This window comes from Balaenoptera ricei, chromosome 9, assembly GCF_028023285.1.
Source record: "Balaenoptera ricei isolate mBalRic1 chromosome 9, mBalRic1.hap2, whole genome shotgun sequence".
In the NCBI taxonomy this organism is placed as follows: domain Eukaryota; kingdom Metazoa; phylum Chordata; class Mammalia; order Artiodactyla; family Balaenopteridae; genus Balaenoptera; species Balaenoptera ricei.
Genome location: NC_082647.1, coordinates 38203385 through 38220459, shown reverse-complemented (window position 1 = coordinate 38220459; position 17075 = coordinate 38203385). Strand labels below are relative to the sequence as shown.

At 39.7% G+C, this 17075-nt stretch overlaps 1 protein-coding gene across 3 annotated transcripts in view; it reads right to left on the bottom strand.

Moving 5' to 3' along the window:
• Positions 1–17075, bottom strand: part of DOCK4 (dedicator of cytokinesis 4) — a 492329-nt gene that overhangs the window by 79828 nt on the left and 395426 nt on the right. For all 3 annotated transcript variants that reach the window (XR_009505001.1, XM_059933591.1, XM_059933592.1), the window contains exon 27: positions 9013–9107. Coding sequence is in view for 2 of the 3 variants with exons in the window: in XM_059933591.1 (XP_059789574.1) it covers positions 9013–9107 (95 nt within the window). In the remaining variant the exon portion in view is untranslated. The remainder of the gene's footprint in view (positions 1–9012; positions 9108–17075) is intronic.

The following is a 17075-nucleotide window of genomic DNA, read 5'->3' as shown; positions in this document are numbered from 1 at the left end:
AGAAAATTTTTATTTTATATTGGAGCCTAGTTGATTAAAAATGTTGTGTTAGCTTCTAAGTTTAAAAAAGAAAAATTTGCATCCTTAACAAATGTTCTGCTTTGACATCCAACGGAGAAACACACACAGTGCCACTACACCTGAGTTTTACATCAAAAACCACCTTCTGGCCCACAACTCTAGCTTGGATTGTTGTTCAGAAACAATAACCTCTAGTGTTACTGAAACATGACATATCTGGGATTTGGGTTATTGGGCCCAATGCTCCGGAAAGGAGCCACCAAACTCAATCTTCCAAGTGAGAGAGATTATTCCGTGGCAAAGATTACTAGCTTGTTATTTATATGCTGGGTCCCAAACACACATACAAAATCCACAGCTTCTTGAACTGTGCTTGCTGGTAAACAACATGGAGCCTCTCCGGCTTTATGAAGGACCCGTGAGTCTCAAGCTGGCCACTCATTGGAATCACTTGGGAGCTTTAAAAACACAGATGTCAGGATCACACCCCCAAAGATTTAATAACTGGACTGGGGTGCGACCTGGACATCAGGATTGGTAAAGCTCCCCGAAGAGTCTATGTACACCCAAAACTGAGAAACACTGCTCTAGACTTTTAAAAGTTAGACAGACTTTCATGGGTACCTGGTAATCTAGTTAAGATGCAGATTATGATTCAGCAGGCCTGGGATAGGGCCTGAGGTTCTGCACTCCTAACAAGCTCCAGGAGATGTGAATGCTGTAGATTCACAATCCACCCTTTGAAGAGCAAGGCTCTAGAGAGGTCTGAGTCAGAAGCACATTCCAAACAACACTGCTTCACATTCTCCTGCCTTCTAGAATTTTAGGCCGATGACTACTGTGGTTCTTTAATGGGCCTTGCACCCTTGCGCTGGATTGAACACCTCAACCTCTTATCTTATCAAGGCTGCTTTATCATCAGGCACAAGAGGCACAGGGCACAGGGCCTTTCAGGGCCTTTGGAAAATATTGAGCCCTGAAAAAGTGTTATGGAATCAAAAACTAAAACTGCAAAATAAAAACTAAAAAAAGGTTCATAACATGTCCAAAGAATGCAACATTATCATTTTCATTAATTGTCTAATTTAATATTCATGCAACTTCTTTTATATTGAAAAAATTAGGTTACTTTTTATAACTTAACAAGAATTCCTAAGTATACAGAAGTGCTGAGAAATCACAGGTAATTGGAATTAAATGATTTACTCCATAGGCCAATAATTTAAAAAGCAAACTGTAGAAATCGCTTTTCATTTTGGCATGTGGCATGTGGGTCTATTTAATGTTTGATATGATGAAGGGTAAGACCTCCAAAAATAAGACTTCTCAGGGCTAGAAAGATCTTAAAATGACTCTACTTCAATTGCTTTTCATTTACGTTCATAACACTCAGCCCAAGTCACAGAGGCAGCTCCCAAAGCTTTTTATGTCTCAGCACTAAGTTTCCTGGCACACAGGTCCCCAAGCCAGCTAAAGGCATATATACATTATTACTCCTTCACTGTAGTGGATACCTGTAGTGTTTAAGGATTTTTCTTTACTTGTTCTAATTTATCCAAAACCATGTGGCTCCTTTGGTTTTATTCTTTTACTCATGACTCAGTTTCTGAATATGGGAACATTTTAAATCTCAGCGCTCCAATTCAATAGCTAAGAAAGCCTTTGCAATCTTTTACTACAAACGGTCAAAATACTGATGTCTGCTATAGAAATGCAGGCATAAGGATCACTTTTGACAACCCTAATCTATGGCACAGCATGATAAATGTATACATAAAAGAGAAACTGGCGCACAAGAAATCAAAGCTCTTTCTTCAAGTTTTCCAGTTGCCACTTCATTCCTGGCATTTAGAAAGTATTTTTTAAGCAACGCTATCCCTCCTATAGAAACCTCATCTCCTATAAACTGTCCTTTTGAAAACTACTCCAACCTGATAATCTGCTGAAGCAAAAGCCCATCTCCATAAATTATAAATGGATTGAGAGAATTCTCAATGGATACTCTCCTTTTGGATAAACTGGGCATCAACAAGGCTGATGTTTGTACACTGAAAAACTATGGAGATCTAAATTTGGAGTACGACAACTTCCCTACAACCTGGCGGGTTAAGAGGGCAGAAGAAATCACCACAAAGATATTTAGGGCAGATAAAAATCCTGGACAGCCATCAGGGAAGCTGATCTGAGCTAGTGGTCCTCAAATGTCAGTACATAAGCAGCACCTGAAGGACACATAAGACTTTAAGGCCTCACCAGCGCCTATGGCTTGGTGAGATCACACCGGGGCCCAGCCAGGTGATTCTGATGCACGTGACAGTTCACTCTGAGGTCTGGTGTTACAGATGGAAGAGAAGACAAACAAGGGTTGGAACTTGGAGAGCAATGACATTTGGGGAGTTTGTCCTTGTTAAACACTGCATCACCAAGGGCCTAGCCCAGTGTTTGTTGAATGACTATAGCCTCAAACCGGTATTTAAATCTATGCTTTGTGATAATTACTTGCTGTACTAGATAATTCTAAAATGTAAAGCTTGTAGAACTTTTTATACTTTTCTATAGATATTTTGAAGAAGAGACAAATTAAGACAGGCAAAGCTGATGGAGAAAGGCACTCCAAGTGGAGGGCACAGAATCCACCAAAATGGGGAAGAAGGAAAAGGATCAGTAATTTTGCTTTCGGTGAAGGAAGCATGCAGTGTGGGTGAGGTAAAAAGAATGAATAAGAGGGGCTTCCCTGGTGGCGCAGTGGTTAAGAATCCGCCTGCCAATGCAGGGGACATGGGTTCGATCCCTGGCCCAGGAAGATCCCACATGTCACGGAGCAACTAAGCCTGTGCACCACAACTACTGAGCCTGTGCTCTAGAGCCCGTGAGCCACAACTATTGAGCCCACATGCCACAACTACTGAAGCCTGCGCGCCTAGAGCCCATGCTCTGCAACAAGAGAAGCCACGACAATGAGAGGCCGCTCACCGCAACGAAGAGTAGCCCCCGCTCGGCGCAACTAGAGAAAGCCTGCGTGCAGCAACGAAGACCCAACACAGCCAAAAATAAAAACAAATAAATAAATTTATTCAAAAAAAAAAAGAATGAATAAGAATTGAAATGGAAGAATTTTTAAAAATTTCTTGACCTCCTCCTCTGGGCAGTATTGGCAAAAAATCACTCATGTAACAACAGCCTCAGTTTTTTTGACCTATTAGGCTTAAACCCTAATGTATTCTTGCCTTTCCTCATGTATTCATTCTCTCTACCAGCTCCTCACAACTCACCTGGAGATGCAGTGTGCAGGCAATTCTTGTGTAAATATTTGCTATAACTATGGAAGTTTTTGGTACATTCATCTTAGTAATATATAGTTTTGATAAAAATCACTATCTTTCCTCCTGGACAGTAAAAGCGTTTAAAGATAATTGCCCTAATAGAAAAACACCACCATCAACAAAAAGCAATAGTACAATGGGTGTTCAATAGATCAGCTACTCTAACATAAAACTTTTCATGGTCAGTATCACATACTCTGTCTTCCTTCCTATTACTATGGATAAAGTATCAATGCTCCTAGCTAAGGCCAAGCTTCCTTGTGTGCACTAGATCAGTGCTACTCTGAGTGTGGTGAGCTTCCTTCATTGAGAAAGTCTCACCACAAAAAACAATGTCAGCTGAACTAAACTGCATGCTTACACAGTTGATTTAGTTTCCAGTGCAAGTTGACGGTGGACAGGTGCCACCCCCTTAGGAAAGCTGTTCTCAGACAGGCACATGAGAAATACTTTACTTGATCTCATCCCTACTTGCCTACCCAAGAACACTGTTCCTTCACTTGGGCCTGATTTCTTTAGCACCATCAATATTTCTCTTTTCTGTGCCCTTCCTATCAGTAAACCAACATGCATAATATTCCATATTTAGAAATGAATCCTAGTCCTCATATCTCCTTCCAGATATAGCCCCACTTCTCTGCTCCCTTTTACAGCAAAATCTTCTAAAGCGCTGATAATTATTGCTTTCACTTTCTCAATTCCCATCTGTTCCCAAATTCACTCTAATAAGACTTTCATCTCCACCACTCCATGAAACAGCACTTGTCAAGGTCACACTGCATTGCCAAATCCCAGGGATAATATTCAGTCCTCATTCTCCAACCTCCCAGCAGCTCTTGATACTCCTTCCTTCATGAAATATTTTCCTCATACGGTATTATACCCTTCTGGTTCTCATCTTACATCACAGGTTACTCCTTTTCAGTCTCTGCTGCTGGTTGCTTCTCAACCTCCTGACCTTTGAATGGCTGGCATGTTCCGGGGCCCAGGCTTAAGTAGTCTTCTCTTTTCAATCTATACTTTCTTCTAGGGTGCTCTCATTCAGTTTGATGGCTTCAAATACTACCCAATGCTAATGACCCTCAAATGTATGTCTCTAGTCTTGACTTCTTCTCTGAGCTCCATACAAGCATGTCCAGCTTCTTCTCCTACATCTCCACTTGGGTATCTAAAAGCATCTCAAACTTCTGTTCAAAACAGGATTCCTCACCTCTCCCACTCCTAATGCTGCTCCCGTCTCAGTATCTTCCATCTAAGTGAAAGGCACCACCATTTGTCCTTCTGTTCAGGCCAAAATTCTAAGAGCCATCTTCAAATTTTTTTCTCTCTTGCCCACAGCCAGTCATCTGCAAGTCTTATCATCTCTGTCTTCAAAATCGATCTTCTCACTACCTTCATTGCAATCCACCTATTCAAGCCATCATCATCTCTTACCTGGACTGCTGTATTAAGCTCCTAACTGGTCCTTCCTGGTTTCTCTCTTGTCTCTCTACCCCCTAATATCTGGACCCTGTCTTCTTCCAACCTCATTTTTACTGGTTCCTTCCCTCGTCACATTTCTGCCACACAGTCTTTCAGCTGCTTGAATGTGCCATCTTCACTCTGACCACAGGGCCTTTGTATATGCTATTCCTTCTGATAAGAACAGTCTTCCTTTGCTATCTGCCTGTTAACTTCTGCTTTAGATTTCAGCTCAAGTTTCACTCCTTCAAAAAAACTCCTCCTATTCTAGTCCAGAACAAAGTTCCTTTCATAACCCCTCTCATAGAACTGCGCTTTTTATCTCTATGACATTTATTTTTACACATTATGCACTGGAAAATAGGTACTGAATGAATGGGTCAATGAATGAATGGATGACCTTCCCTAAGAATCTTTGATTCAATAAATCACTTATTTGCTACACAGATCTCATTTGAACGCTAAACTGGTGAAGGCAGTAATCAGCTAAACAATTCAGTGTTTGGTGGGAAAAAAACACACACAAAAAAGTATATGTTTGAAGCCAAATGCACACAAGATAAACAAAATAAGGGCCTGAAATTTCAACTGCAGGGCCAGGGAGTTTTTACTCTTCTCTGTAAGTAAGTCTGTTACAAGATTTATCTCCTTGAAAATATGTATAAAGCTGTAACTTTATTTTTGTACTGTATTTTGCAATGTGTATGGAAGGGGGTGGAGAGAAGCTTGTCTCAAAGTGTCCTGTATTTTTGGTACTTAATTTTCATCTCCCTTATGTTCTCTTTCTCAGATTGAGCAGCTGTCCTCATCCTACCAAGAAATTACAGTGGACAGGCACAATAGAGCTTTGCAAGCAGGCAGAAGTCAAGTTTCTTATCCTCGTGAAATTTAGCCTGGATGCACTTACTACGTTACACAATGTGAGACATTCAGGTAGAAATAAACAAAAGACCATACTAATCGCCAGGTGTCTGTAGTCACAGTTTTTGGCAGGACTTCACATAAAGCAGAGAAGCTACAGGATTTGGAACAGCACAGTTGATGGAAGAAAGTTAAGGGCATTTAACTGACTTGAAAACACAGGAAGAAAGGACCAGCACATAGAATAACATATTTTGCAGGATGAGCTATTCAGTTGAGTTCAAGCGTAGGGTTATGGTGACTTCTCGGCCAGTTACTATCAATTTGACACGTATTAAGCAAACAAGTGGGTAGTAAAAGTGGGAGTTCAGGTTGAAATGTCTCTTTGAGGGGCCCTTATCAAATATTTGTCTAAGAAAGTTAGTATCATGGAAGAAAAGGTGGTCAACTTCAGGGACCTAGATCTAGCTTCTGCAACTTGCTTCTATACAGTTTAACAAAGTAAAAACATTTTCTTTCTGGTGTGTGCTCTTTAACATATTTAAAATATCTTCAACATCTTTCAGAAATTTATTTTTCTACCAATATTATTGAGGTTAATATTTTTTACAGATAAGGCACAAATAGCTAAAGGCTTATTATCTCTGAACTACATTGCATTTATAGCACAAGAAAGACCCCACAGGCTTTCATAATTTGAATGGGAAATGGCTATGGCAGTTAAATGAGGAGAGGAGAGGGAAACTGAACAGCAAAGAGCAGGTGGTCTGTTCCAACTTGGCAGGTGCTTCACCAGGCCCTGGAGTCCTGTCTGTGAACTAGGCTGGATCTGCCACAGCCAGTCAGCGCCAGTGGAAAAGTAGTGCCAGATTCCTATCAGCACTGACTTGGGTGGCAATGGAATGATGTTATTGCATTCAGCAAATGCTTATGGCCTTTTTTCTTGGGTTTGCTATGGGACTAATCTTCTGTTTAAATGCATTACACAGAGCTCATCTCTAACAAAATCATGTTCCTATTTAGATGAAAATCTTGAACATCATATGTTTACTTAAAAACAGAATCTAGACTTCCAAGTCTGCTACCCACTCATGTGACCATAAAGTCTTCCTAAATAGAGTAGAGATTTTTAGGAGGGGCAGAGCGAGATGGCATTTCATATCAAAAGCCACATGGCTGTCATGGTTTTCAGAAGCTCAAGCACCGCCTTTGTACAAAAGGAACAAAATGTTAAATTTACTTTCAGTTTGACTTTCTGCCACTGAAAATAAAAAAAATAGATTATTTTTTAATAACAGCTGCTGGTTTTTTTTTCAATTTAATTAATTAATTTATTTATTGGCTACGTTGGGTCTTTGTTGCTGCGCGTGGGCTTTCTCTAGTTGCAGTGAGGGGGGGCTACTCTTCATTGCGGTGCACGGGCTTCTCATTGCGGTGGCTTCTCTTGTTGTGGAGCACGGGCTCGAGGTGTGCGGGCTTCAGTAGTTGTGGCATGTGGGCTCAGTAGCTGTGGCTCGTGGGCTCTAGAGAGCAGGCTCGGTAGTTGTGGCATATGGGCTTAGTTGCTCCGCAGCATGTGGGATCTTTCCGGACCAGGGCTTGAACCCTTGTCCCCTGCATTGGCAGGCGGATTCTTAACCACTGCACCACCAGGGAAGTCCCCCACTGAAAATTCTAATTCAAGTCAAAATATCCCTCTGCACACAGGGCAGGCAGAATGACCAAATGATGATGCTGTATGATGATGATGTCAGCAGCCTGGACCACTCCATAGCCCTTGCCAGGTACCCAGAATATTTGCTCTTTGGTAATAAGGCCAGATACATGACCAACGGCTCCCACTTAAATCTGTAGCATCTGGACATCCAGATGAAGAGATATTTGATTCTACTCACAGATATCAAACGAAATATGCTAAACTCTAAAGAGAGCTATTTCAGGAGTCTCAATTAGTCTTCAAAATGGAAAAGCTGTTTCTGTACTTATGTAAAATATAATATGCCATATTATACTGTTTGTTACTTCACCAAGTTTTTAACACAGCATTTTAACACCTCCCCGTTTATAAATGTATACTGCAGCAGAAGCCATATTAGGCATATCTAATCAAAATCAAACCATGTTTTCCTGAGGCTGTTACCACCATCATATCTGGGCATCTGGGGAGGACATACAGCGTCCTTGGTCTATGAATAGATACCTGGAGAATCTAACCTTCACCCTAAGCATGAGAGTGTTGGGGATGGGAGAAAAACGAAGAAGGAGAGGCAGGCAAATGTGGGCTTCAAGGGAAGAATGCTTATGAAATAGGGTAAACTACAAGTGTGGAGATCAGGCCACTTTCCTAAAAAAACTTCATCTTCATTTTGTATCCTGAGATACTAAAGGCAAGAAGTGTGACAGCAGATAAATCCATGACACTGTGCCCTCCAGGAACAGCTCCTGCCATTCTGACCATCCCCTACTCTCCTTTCCTGACTCCTATTCATCTAAGTATTGACCTCAGATCATTTTACCTCCCCCGCCCCCTGATATGCTTAATACAAGCTAATCTAATCAACTCTCAGATATTCACTTTTACATCAGCAACTTCCCATATGTGTGTATCTAGTTCTGAACTTCCTTCAGAGCACTATTTCAGCCTTCTGCTGGTCACATTTCTCAGGTGTATAACAGGATCTTCAATTTTCATGTGTCCCACTCAAGGGTCATATCTTATTCCCAGTGCTGAGCACATGGGAGATGCTTAATGGATTCTGCTGAGTTAAAATGAATTAAGAAAGATCAAAAACGACTCAAGTGTCCAGCAACAGGGCTGGTTAAATAAACTATGGTACATCTAGTCAATAGAATATTATACAGCTACAAAAGAAAAAGAAACCATAAATGAATGAGGAGCTTTCTACGTGTTGATTTGGAAAGACTGCCAGGATTTTTAAGTGAAAGAGAGATGTGCAGGAGAGTTTACCTACTGTGCTACCTGCTACGCCCTGCATACAGGAACAATGGAAGGACATGCAAGAAACTAATAAAAGTGGTTACTTCAGGCTGGGGGTAGGTGATAAATAAGGTAATGGGAGGGGGACTTCTCAAGGCATACTCTGTTATATTGTTTGGTTTTGAACTACATTAATATATTACCTATTTAAAACAAATAGTAATCATTAAAAAAAAATAAACAAGCAAAAACAACCCAAAAAACGAGTGAGAAATTAATTCAGAGGCAAAGAAAAAGAACTGCAGGATTTGGAGGTTTCAAACTTGAGATCAAAGTGAAAAGACTGTTTTGCAGTCTCCTCTCCCCCTATGCAATGAGCTGCAATTATTATCAATGTAAATGTCTTACTTGTTAGCCACCAAGCGCATGACAGTCCAGTCCTTTGGAAACATCTCTGGGCGTATCAATATTCGGAACACAGTAAATATCTGCAGCAGGAAATCCTTGGATAAGGAGGAAAGAGACAATTTTACTGAGTTATTATAACTGTCAACACACACACACACACACACACACACACACACACACACACACACACATACAGTGCTGTTGTTACCATTCCCAAAGCAATTACAGAGAAGGGAGCCCTACTTCAATAGTTTACCCAGGAGAGGGAATAATTACCCTTCCCATTCTTAGCACCCAGCTGGTTTGCTACCCTTCCCAAATGTTCCTTTTTCCTTCTCTTTCTCATGCACAGTGGAAATGACTTCTGGGTTTTCTTCATAAGCTCCAAAAATTTAGGTTTTAGAAATAAAATGGAAAGCTAGTTAACAGAAGATTAGCAGGGAAATATATTTTCTTTCTTCTATTACAGTGTCCTAAACTTCAGAACTTTTCAACTCAAGAGAACTGTAAATAGTCCTGGTTCGATTTTGCTTTCCTTTAAGTGGGTGTCAAAATTTAGAAATTTTTTGCTTAAGATGATTTTATGTTCATTAAAAAGCATCTTAAGCAAAAACCCAGGTTTCTTAGAGGGCATTCTGAAGATGCAGTATTAATGGGATGCATGCAGGTTTATAGAATCTGAGGGTCCTATGCAGAATAAATAGAAATAACGGATGTGCGCTAAGCTGAGCCCAGTGACAAGTCCTTAGAAGCTAAGAGTGTCAAGGTATTCTTCACAGAGATGCCATACCAGGGGGAGTGGTATTTACGGAGATGTTATCTTTAAACTGATCACCTGGAAACACTCTTGACAAGAAGCTATTGTCAGGCATGGAAATATCATTTCTTAAAACGTTACAAGAGATAGGCTCAAAGTGCTGGAGCACGTTATACTTAACAAGGAATCAAGAAGATAACACACCGCAGGTAATGAATAAAATGGAGCTTGCCCTACTCAAAAAGAGATTGGCTCAATCTAGCTATCATTTAGATTTATTAACTAGAAAACTTAAAAATTTTTTTGTAACTTAAGTACTGCTAGGAAAATATATTTAACAATCTTATTGAAGGCAACAGTATGGTTTTGCTTAGAAAAAACACCCCAAACACAAGAGTTTTATTTATCAAACCCAACAACACATTATGTTAAACACGTAAGCTGCTTGAATATAAGATTACGATTGTCACTCATACCCTTAGAAGACAGAAAGATAGAATCTAGAAAACTAAGAAACATTTGGGAGTTGTGTGTGTGTGTTTACATATTCTAACAGCTTTGATCAAACGCATAAATATTTTGACAAGAATTTATTTTAGCTTCTTTGGCTTCAGCACACATACGTTGATGTGTAGTACGTACCATGTGGAAACATGCCCAATAGGTCATCTTTCTTTAAATGGCCAGACAGATTCTCCCTGTGTTGTCAGAATCACCAGTTTCCCAAATGTATTCTACTACGGGTCAGATAATTTTGGGAAACATCTCCCATTCTAGCCCTCCCTTGGGATAGGAGGTCATTAGCACACTAAAACTGTGAGAAGCCCTTTTTAATGCATTTCTAAAACTTATTCCAAACGGTTTTCCGGTTGATTCTTTTGAGTTTCCCAGACATGAACACATATAATCCCTGAGAAAAATGATGTTTGCATTTACCTTTCAAAGTGTTACAGCTCACTTTAGTTTCCTGTCTTGTTGCATTTGCTTAGATAGATATTAAAGAAAAAAATCATGAAGGTGGTGAGTCGCTTGTTTTTTCACAGTCTATAAGTACTTAGGAATAGTTTAAATAAATTCTAAAATACTGATGTTTCATCTTTTCTCCTTCAATCTTTTAACGGAATTGGAAATTGGAGGCAGCACCTTTCGCGGTGGGAAATAGGAGAGTGTGATGTCTGTTGCACAGAGAAAAAAATTGGCTGAAAAATTGGTGGCAGGAGGCAAGATATCTACCTTCTGGGCTAGCAACTTGGATCATTCTTTTGTAGTGCAGGGGACAAAGGTGACGTTATTCCAGGTATAGGATTGGAGACAGACAACCTGTTTCTGTACCGTCTCATTTTCCTATTCCCATTTATCTCACAAAATATAATAAAAGGTGTGCCAGCATGGGACCTTGTGCCAATGCTTATGTATGACATCAACCTTTATTTCCCTGAAGAAAACTTTTCAGTGTCTCAGGTAGCTTTCTAAGCTTCATCTACCTTTACAGAACCAAAGACATTCATTTGTAGAAACCTTACAATGAAAATAAAAGAACATTATACTGAGAATCAGGAAATCTAGATTTTAATCCTGCCTCTGTCATTAACTGGCTCAGTGACCTTGGTAACTTATTTAACCTCTCTGGAACTGAGCTCTGAGGCTTTATAATGCGGGGGCTTCAAGGTCCCTTGTAGTTAGAGAAGATTAAAAATAATTAATATGATCACGTATGTATTCATACAGTATGCAAACATGTTTCTTATTTCTCAACTGTAGGCTAATGTTTTAGCAGATGGTAACACAAACACCTTCCACTGTGGTACTTACATGTAATTTAGCAAGTATTTCTTGTCAGCTGCCATGCGACAGGTTACATTTCAAACTCAGTTCCAATGTTTTAAAGCACTAAGATCTGAACGCTAGATTCTACATCCTCTCCCTTCCCTCCCCCAATACAATGGTATTTCCTTGTCTGTTCTGAGTACTTTTCAACTCTGATTATTTCACTAAACAAGAACTTCTGCATAGATATGTGAAATTATTTTGCACACATAACGATAAATAAATAACAGATTCTTTTTATAATCTAGAAAAAGAACACTGCTGTAATAATATTCCTGTTTGGACAGCACACAGAAATAAGTGTTTCATATGCCATCATTTCAAAATTGGCCGCCTGGGAGCAGTTTCTTTTCTGTTTGTTTACTTCAAATAGCACAACATGGTTACTTAACTGTATTCCCGGTAATTATTCAAATAAGGGTTCAAAGTAAAAAAAAACAAACAGGGAGGTGTTACTTTACAGAAACACTTTTTCTGCAGTGTGAGAGGTTCAAGTAAGAACGTTCATGCGAAAACCTTCAAAAACAATAAAAAGTCTCACATTCAAATAGAAAAGAAAGCCGGAGCAGTTGTTATGATGTTACATTATCATTAACACTTATTCATTCATAAATATCGGGTCCTTTAATATGTGCCGGGCACTGTGTAAGATGCTGGGGACACCTAGTGGGGTAAAATATACTCTTTCATTTATTCATGCAATAATATTTATGGAGTGCCTGCAACATGCCACACCAGAGTTAAGTTAGTTGAATGTGACCTTTGCCTTCCTGGAGCTCAGAGTTTTGTGGGAAAGATGAATGCTAATCTATTTACGCACGTGGTACAAACTAAGATAAATCTGAGGGCCAGGTATTCCACACAGAGGGAAGGGCACCTCCAAGCCTCAGACTCAAGACAGAGGTTGCCCGGGCTGCAAAGGGAAGTGGCAAGAAATGGGGCTGGTAGGTAAGTAGGGATAAATAAAAGATGGATAGGGACTTCCCTGGCCGTCCAGTGGTTAAGACTCACGCATTCCAATGCAGGGGGCGTGGGTTTGATTCCTGGGTGGGGAACTAAGATCCCACATGCCTTGCGGCATGGCCAAAAATTAAAAAAAAAATTAAAAAAAAAGATGGATAGATAAATAGATAGAAAGATAATGATAAATGGGGACCAATCAAAGGTAAATAAATAAATACAAGGTAAATAAATCTCATACCTTTTCCCTGGTAAGCAGTTTGGAAATTTATCCTGAGGGCGATGTGGAGACACTGAGGGGCTTTATGCAGACATGTAAGAGGATCAAATTCCGGTTTTACAAAGACTTTCTGACTACAGTATATAACACATTGTTTTGTGTTTACACGTACTATAGTATCAGAATAGCACAGATAGAAATCAGGTGTATGAAACAGAACTGGGGAGGCACAGAAGGAGGCCTTTTGAGATCATGAAACTTGAGTTAAGAGATTTGGGAAAAAAAGCATCATGAGGTACGTAGACAGCCCGGGACACTGTCTCCTTATGTCAAGAGCAATGAATGTGACAGAGCCTTCTAGATACACATTTCCTTTACTTATGATTTAGACTATAGTCAATCTTATTTTAAAATTTTGCCACAAATTTCAAATGTGTAACACCCTTGATGCAAGGTCTGAATTCAATTAAAGAGTGTTAATAATCATTATCACATTGAAACTAATATCCTTAAAATTGACTATTTAAGTACATTATGCAAAAATAACTCTCAAATGGTCCTCAATCCTCAAGAACTATAGAACTATTTTTCTGTAATAAAATAAAGACTATAAGTTGAAATAACTGTATGGAAAAAGATGGCTTCTGAAGCAGACAGACATTTATTATGAGGGTTGATTCATTCAACAAAGATTTAATGTTCCAGGCTCTGTGCTTAGGACACAAAGACAGAGCCCCTACTCTCAGAGAGCCCATAGTCATCAAGAATACAAGGAAACAACAAATAATAACATGCATTGTTGCACATGCTGTCACAGAGGGGCACTGTAGTCTATGAAGGCTTCATTTAAAAAAAGTGATACCTGGGCCGGATTTTACAGCAGGAGCTGAAACCAGGGAAGGGATTAACGGGGTACAAATTAGGCAATGGAAGTGAGGTGGTGGTAGAATAGGCATTTCAGGTAGACAAAAAAAAAAAAAAAAGATCCAGAGGAATTAAAAATTATCTATATGGTTTGTTAGGAATATACAAGTAATCGTAGTAATCTTAAGTGACTGGAATGAAAGGTATTTGGAAAGGGATGGAGGACGAGGATGGAAGGTAGACTGAAGATAAGGAAGACTTGACGAAAAGACTGGACTTTGTCCTGCAGTTAATGTAAAGTCCTCAGAGTTTTAAAGTTGGCTTGAGACTTGATCAGATATCATTGTTGAAAGCTAGTGGGCCAGTATAAGGGAGACAATGAAAGGTAATAATAATGCTGTACATAACTCCCAGAACATGTACACTCTCAGGCTTAGAGCAAGATCCCCACAGTTCTATATGAAAAGTCACAATCAACAAAAAACAGGAGTCTTACTGCTCTCTATATACATAAAATGCCAGGGATATGGCCCCAGTAGAAGGTAGGTGTATAATAAAACATTACTGACTACAGAAGAAGGAAAAAGAAAACCCTAATCACTGCTTAGTTTTTGCTTTTGTTCATTTCTAAACTAATAGCATATTCTAGAGAAGGAAGGAAACAATGCAGAGGACCAGCGCTCAGGTCCGCGCTCCTACACACTTCAGGTGACGCTGTGACTCACAAGTACTTGAGGACCAAGGAGAAGAAATGGCCTACTGTTCACGATGCTCGAAGCCACTCCAGCAGTAACCCTGGAGACACCCAGGTTCTCCAAGCAAGAATGAAGTTAAAACTGCACTAGGCTTAGCAGATACTTGAGAATTACAGACCTTTCAACCTTCATTTTGATTTAGAGACCCACGGGGAAATGCTAGGCCAAATCTCTCTTTGAATTGATAAGAAGAGAAAAAAAGCAGTGATGCTAGGCATAAAGAACAACCAAAAAAAGATTAATTTGAAAATCTCAATATATAATTTGTCAGTATCAATTAAGATTAAAATGTATATATCCTGGGCTTCCCTGGTGGTGCAGTGGTTGAAAGTCTGCCTGCCAATGCAGGGGATGCGGGTTCGCGCCCTGGTCTGGGAGGATCCCACATGCCGCGGAGCAACTGGGCCCGTGAGCCACAACTACTGAGCCTGCGTGTCTGGAGCCTGTGCCCCGCAACAAGAGAGGCTGCAACGGTGAAAGTCCCGCGCACCTCGATGAAGAGTGGCCCCGCTTGCCGCAACTAGAGAAAGCCCTCGCACAGAAACGAAGACCCAACACAGCCAAAAATAAATAAATAAAATGCTGGCTTAACTCCTAGAGAGTTTCATTACAACAACAAAAAAATGTATATATCCCATGATCCAACAGTTCTACTTCCAGAAGTTCATTCTACAGCAATAAGGGCACAAATCCATAGAGATATATGTATCAAGATGTACACCACAGGATCCTTTCTAATGGCAAAAATCAGAAACATCCTGAATGCCCATTAAAAGGGAAATAATTAAATTATGGATCATCATATAATGAGATTCAGAAGAATGAATAATGTACTGGGCTATATAATGTCCATGGTATATTATTGTGTGAAAAGACGTGCAACCACTATGAACAGTATGATTCCATTAAAAAATGCACGTGTGGATATAGCATAGAAAATAGTCTATGAGGATACACCCCTATGTGTTAACAGCAACTACCTCTGGGGAACAGAATACATGTGTGTGGAGGAAAAGAGGACATACGCTTTATTACTTCAAACCAATAGGGTTATGTGGGATTTTTAGTGTCTAATCCCAATAACAGTTATCATTTTTCATTAATATCACTCTATTAAGTTGTACCTTTCCTTACTGGTCATTCCCTTATTTACTCAATTTCTAACCTAAATGTAGATACAAAAATACCCCCCCCGCCAAATCCCAAACTCTCCCTCTGCCAATTTAGCCTTTTTAGACGTCCTCACTTCATGACTAGAACTACCTCATTACTTTTGAAGAGCTGACGAAGGAAATGTTATACAATTTGATAGCAAAGATTTTCGTTTAGGAAGGTTTATTAAAGTTCAGGCAAAAGCTGAGTTTAGCTGCCTGAGCAAAGAACTGAGACGTTAATAGAATTCCTAGCCCTCCCAATTACTTGGGAATGATGATAGTATTAATCTTCATCGCAGGGAGTAGTGAAATGAGATGATGCAAGAAAAGAGTTTAGCGCTGCATCCGCCTCATGGCTGAGGGAGTGGGGCTGAGGAGGTACTACGTAACTGTTAGCCATTATCACTGTTGTTGCTTATACATCACACTCATTTACAACTTAGTGATTTAGGTGCCCCGATAACATTAAGGCATTAACAGAGATCGTTTTATTAGTCTTGATATTCCCAACATCTAGCCAAGGTGCTCAACAAATGTTTACTGAGTCAAGCAACTGACACAATAAAATAATAATAGTGCTTACCCTCATGGGGTTCTTTTCAGGATTAAATGAGTTAATATTAATCAGCCTCTTAGAACAGTGCCTTACATGTACTAAGTTCTATATAAATGTTTGCTGTTTGAGGTCGTCAGTTCCTTTACCACAATACCCAAATCCCATAGTCCTCTAAGATTTTTGGTTTTATAATCCATTTGGCAGCAAAGCCTGACCCAAACTACTCATAGTCTTTATTTATCCCACCTAGAGCGAATATTTTATTTAGCTGCAGAAATACTGAGATGTTTGATTATACAGTTGACCCTTGAACAACATGGGTTTGGACTGTGCAGGTGCACTTATACAAAGATTTTTTTTCAATAGTAAATACTACAGTACTACACGATCCGCAGTTGGTTGAATCCGTGGATGCAGAGCCATGGATGTGGAGGAAACGTGGATAGGGAGGAACCACGTGTACAGAGGGCTGACGCTAGGCTATATGTGGATTTTCAACTACATGTGGTTCAAGGGTCAGCTGTAGTTGCTACCCCCAATTCTACTGGAGGTGCTATATGATACTATACAGTATATGTGCCGTATTATCTTTCTGAAATCTCAAAAATTCTGATTTCTGAAATACATTTGGTAGAAGGACTTCAGACAAGGGACTAGAGACCAGTGCTATCATCTTTGGAAAATCTTGTAACATAGATTTCAGTAGCATAAATATGGATACTTGACTTTGAAGAAAATTGAGAACAGGAAAACTTTACTTGTTAAAAGGTGGTATTTGAACTTTTAAAATACAGATTAAAACCAGCTGACTAATTAACCTTTAGTAAAATAAATGCCCTCCAGTTTGCCTTCACTCCAGTTATCCCCCTTCCATTCTTACACTGGGGAAGGTGTCCTTCCTCCCAGTCAGTCCTTCCTCCCAGTCAAGGCTAATTAGGTCCCTCCTGCTGCTTTCTTAGAGACTTCCCCC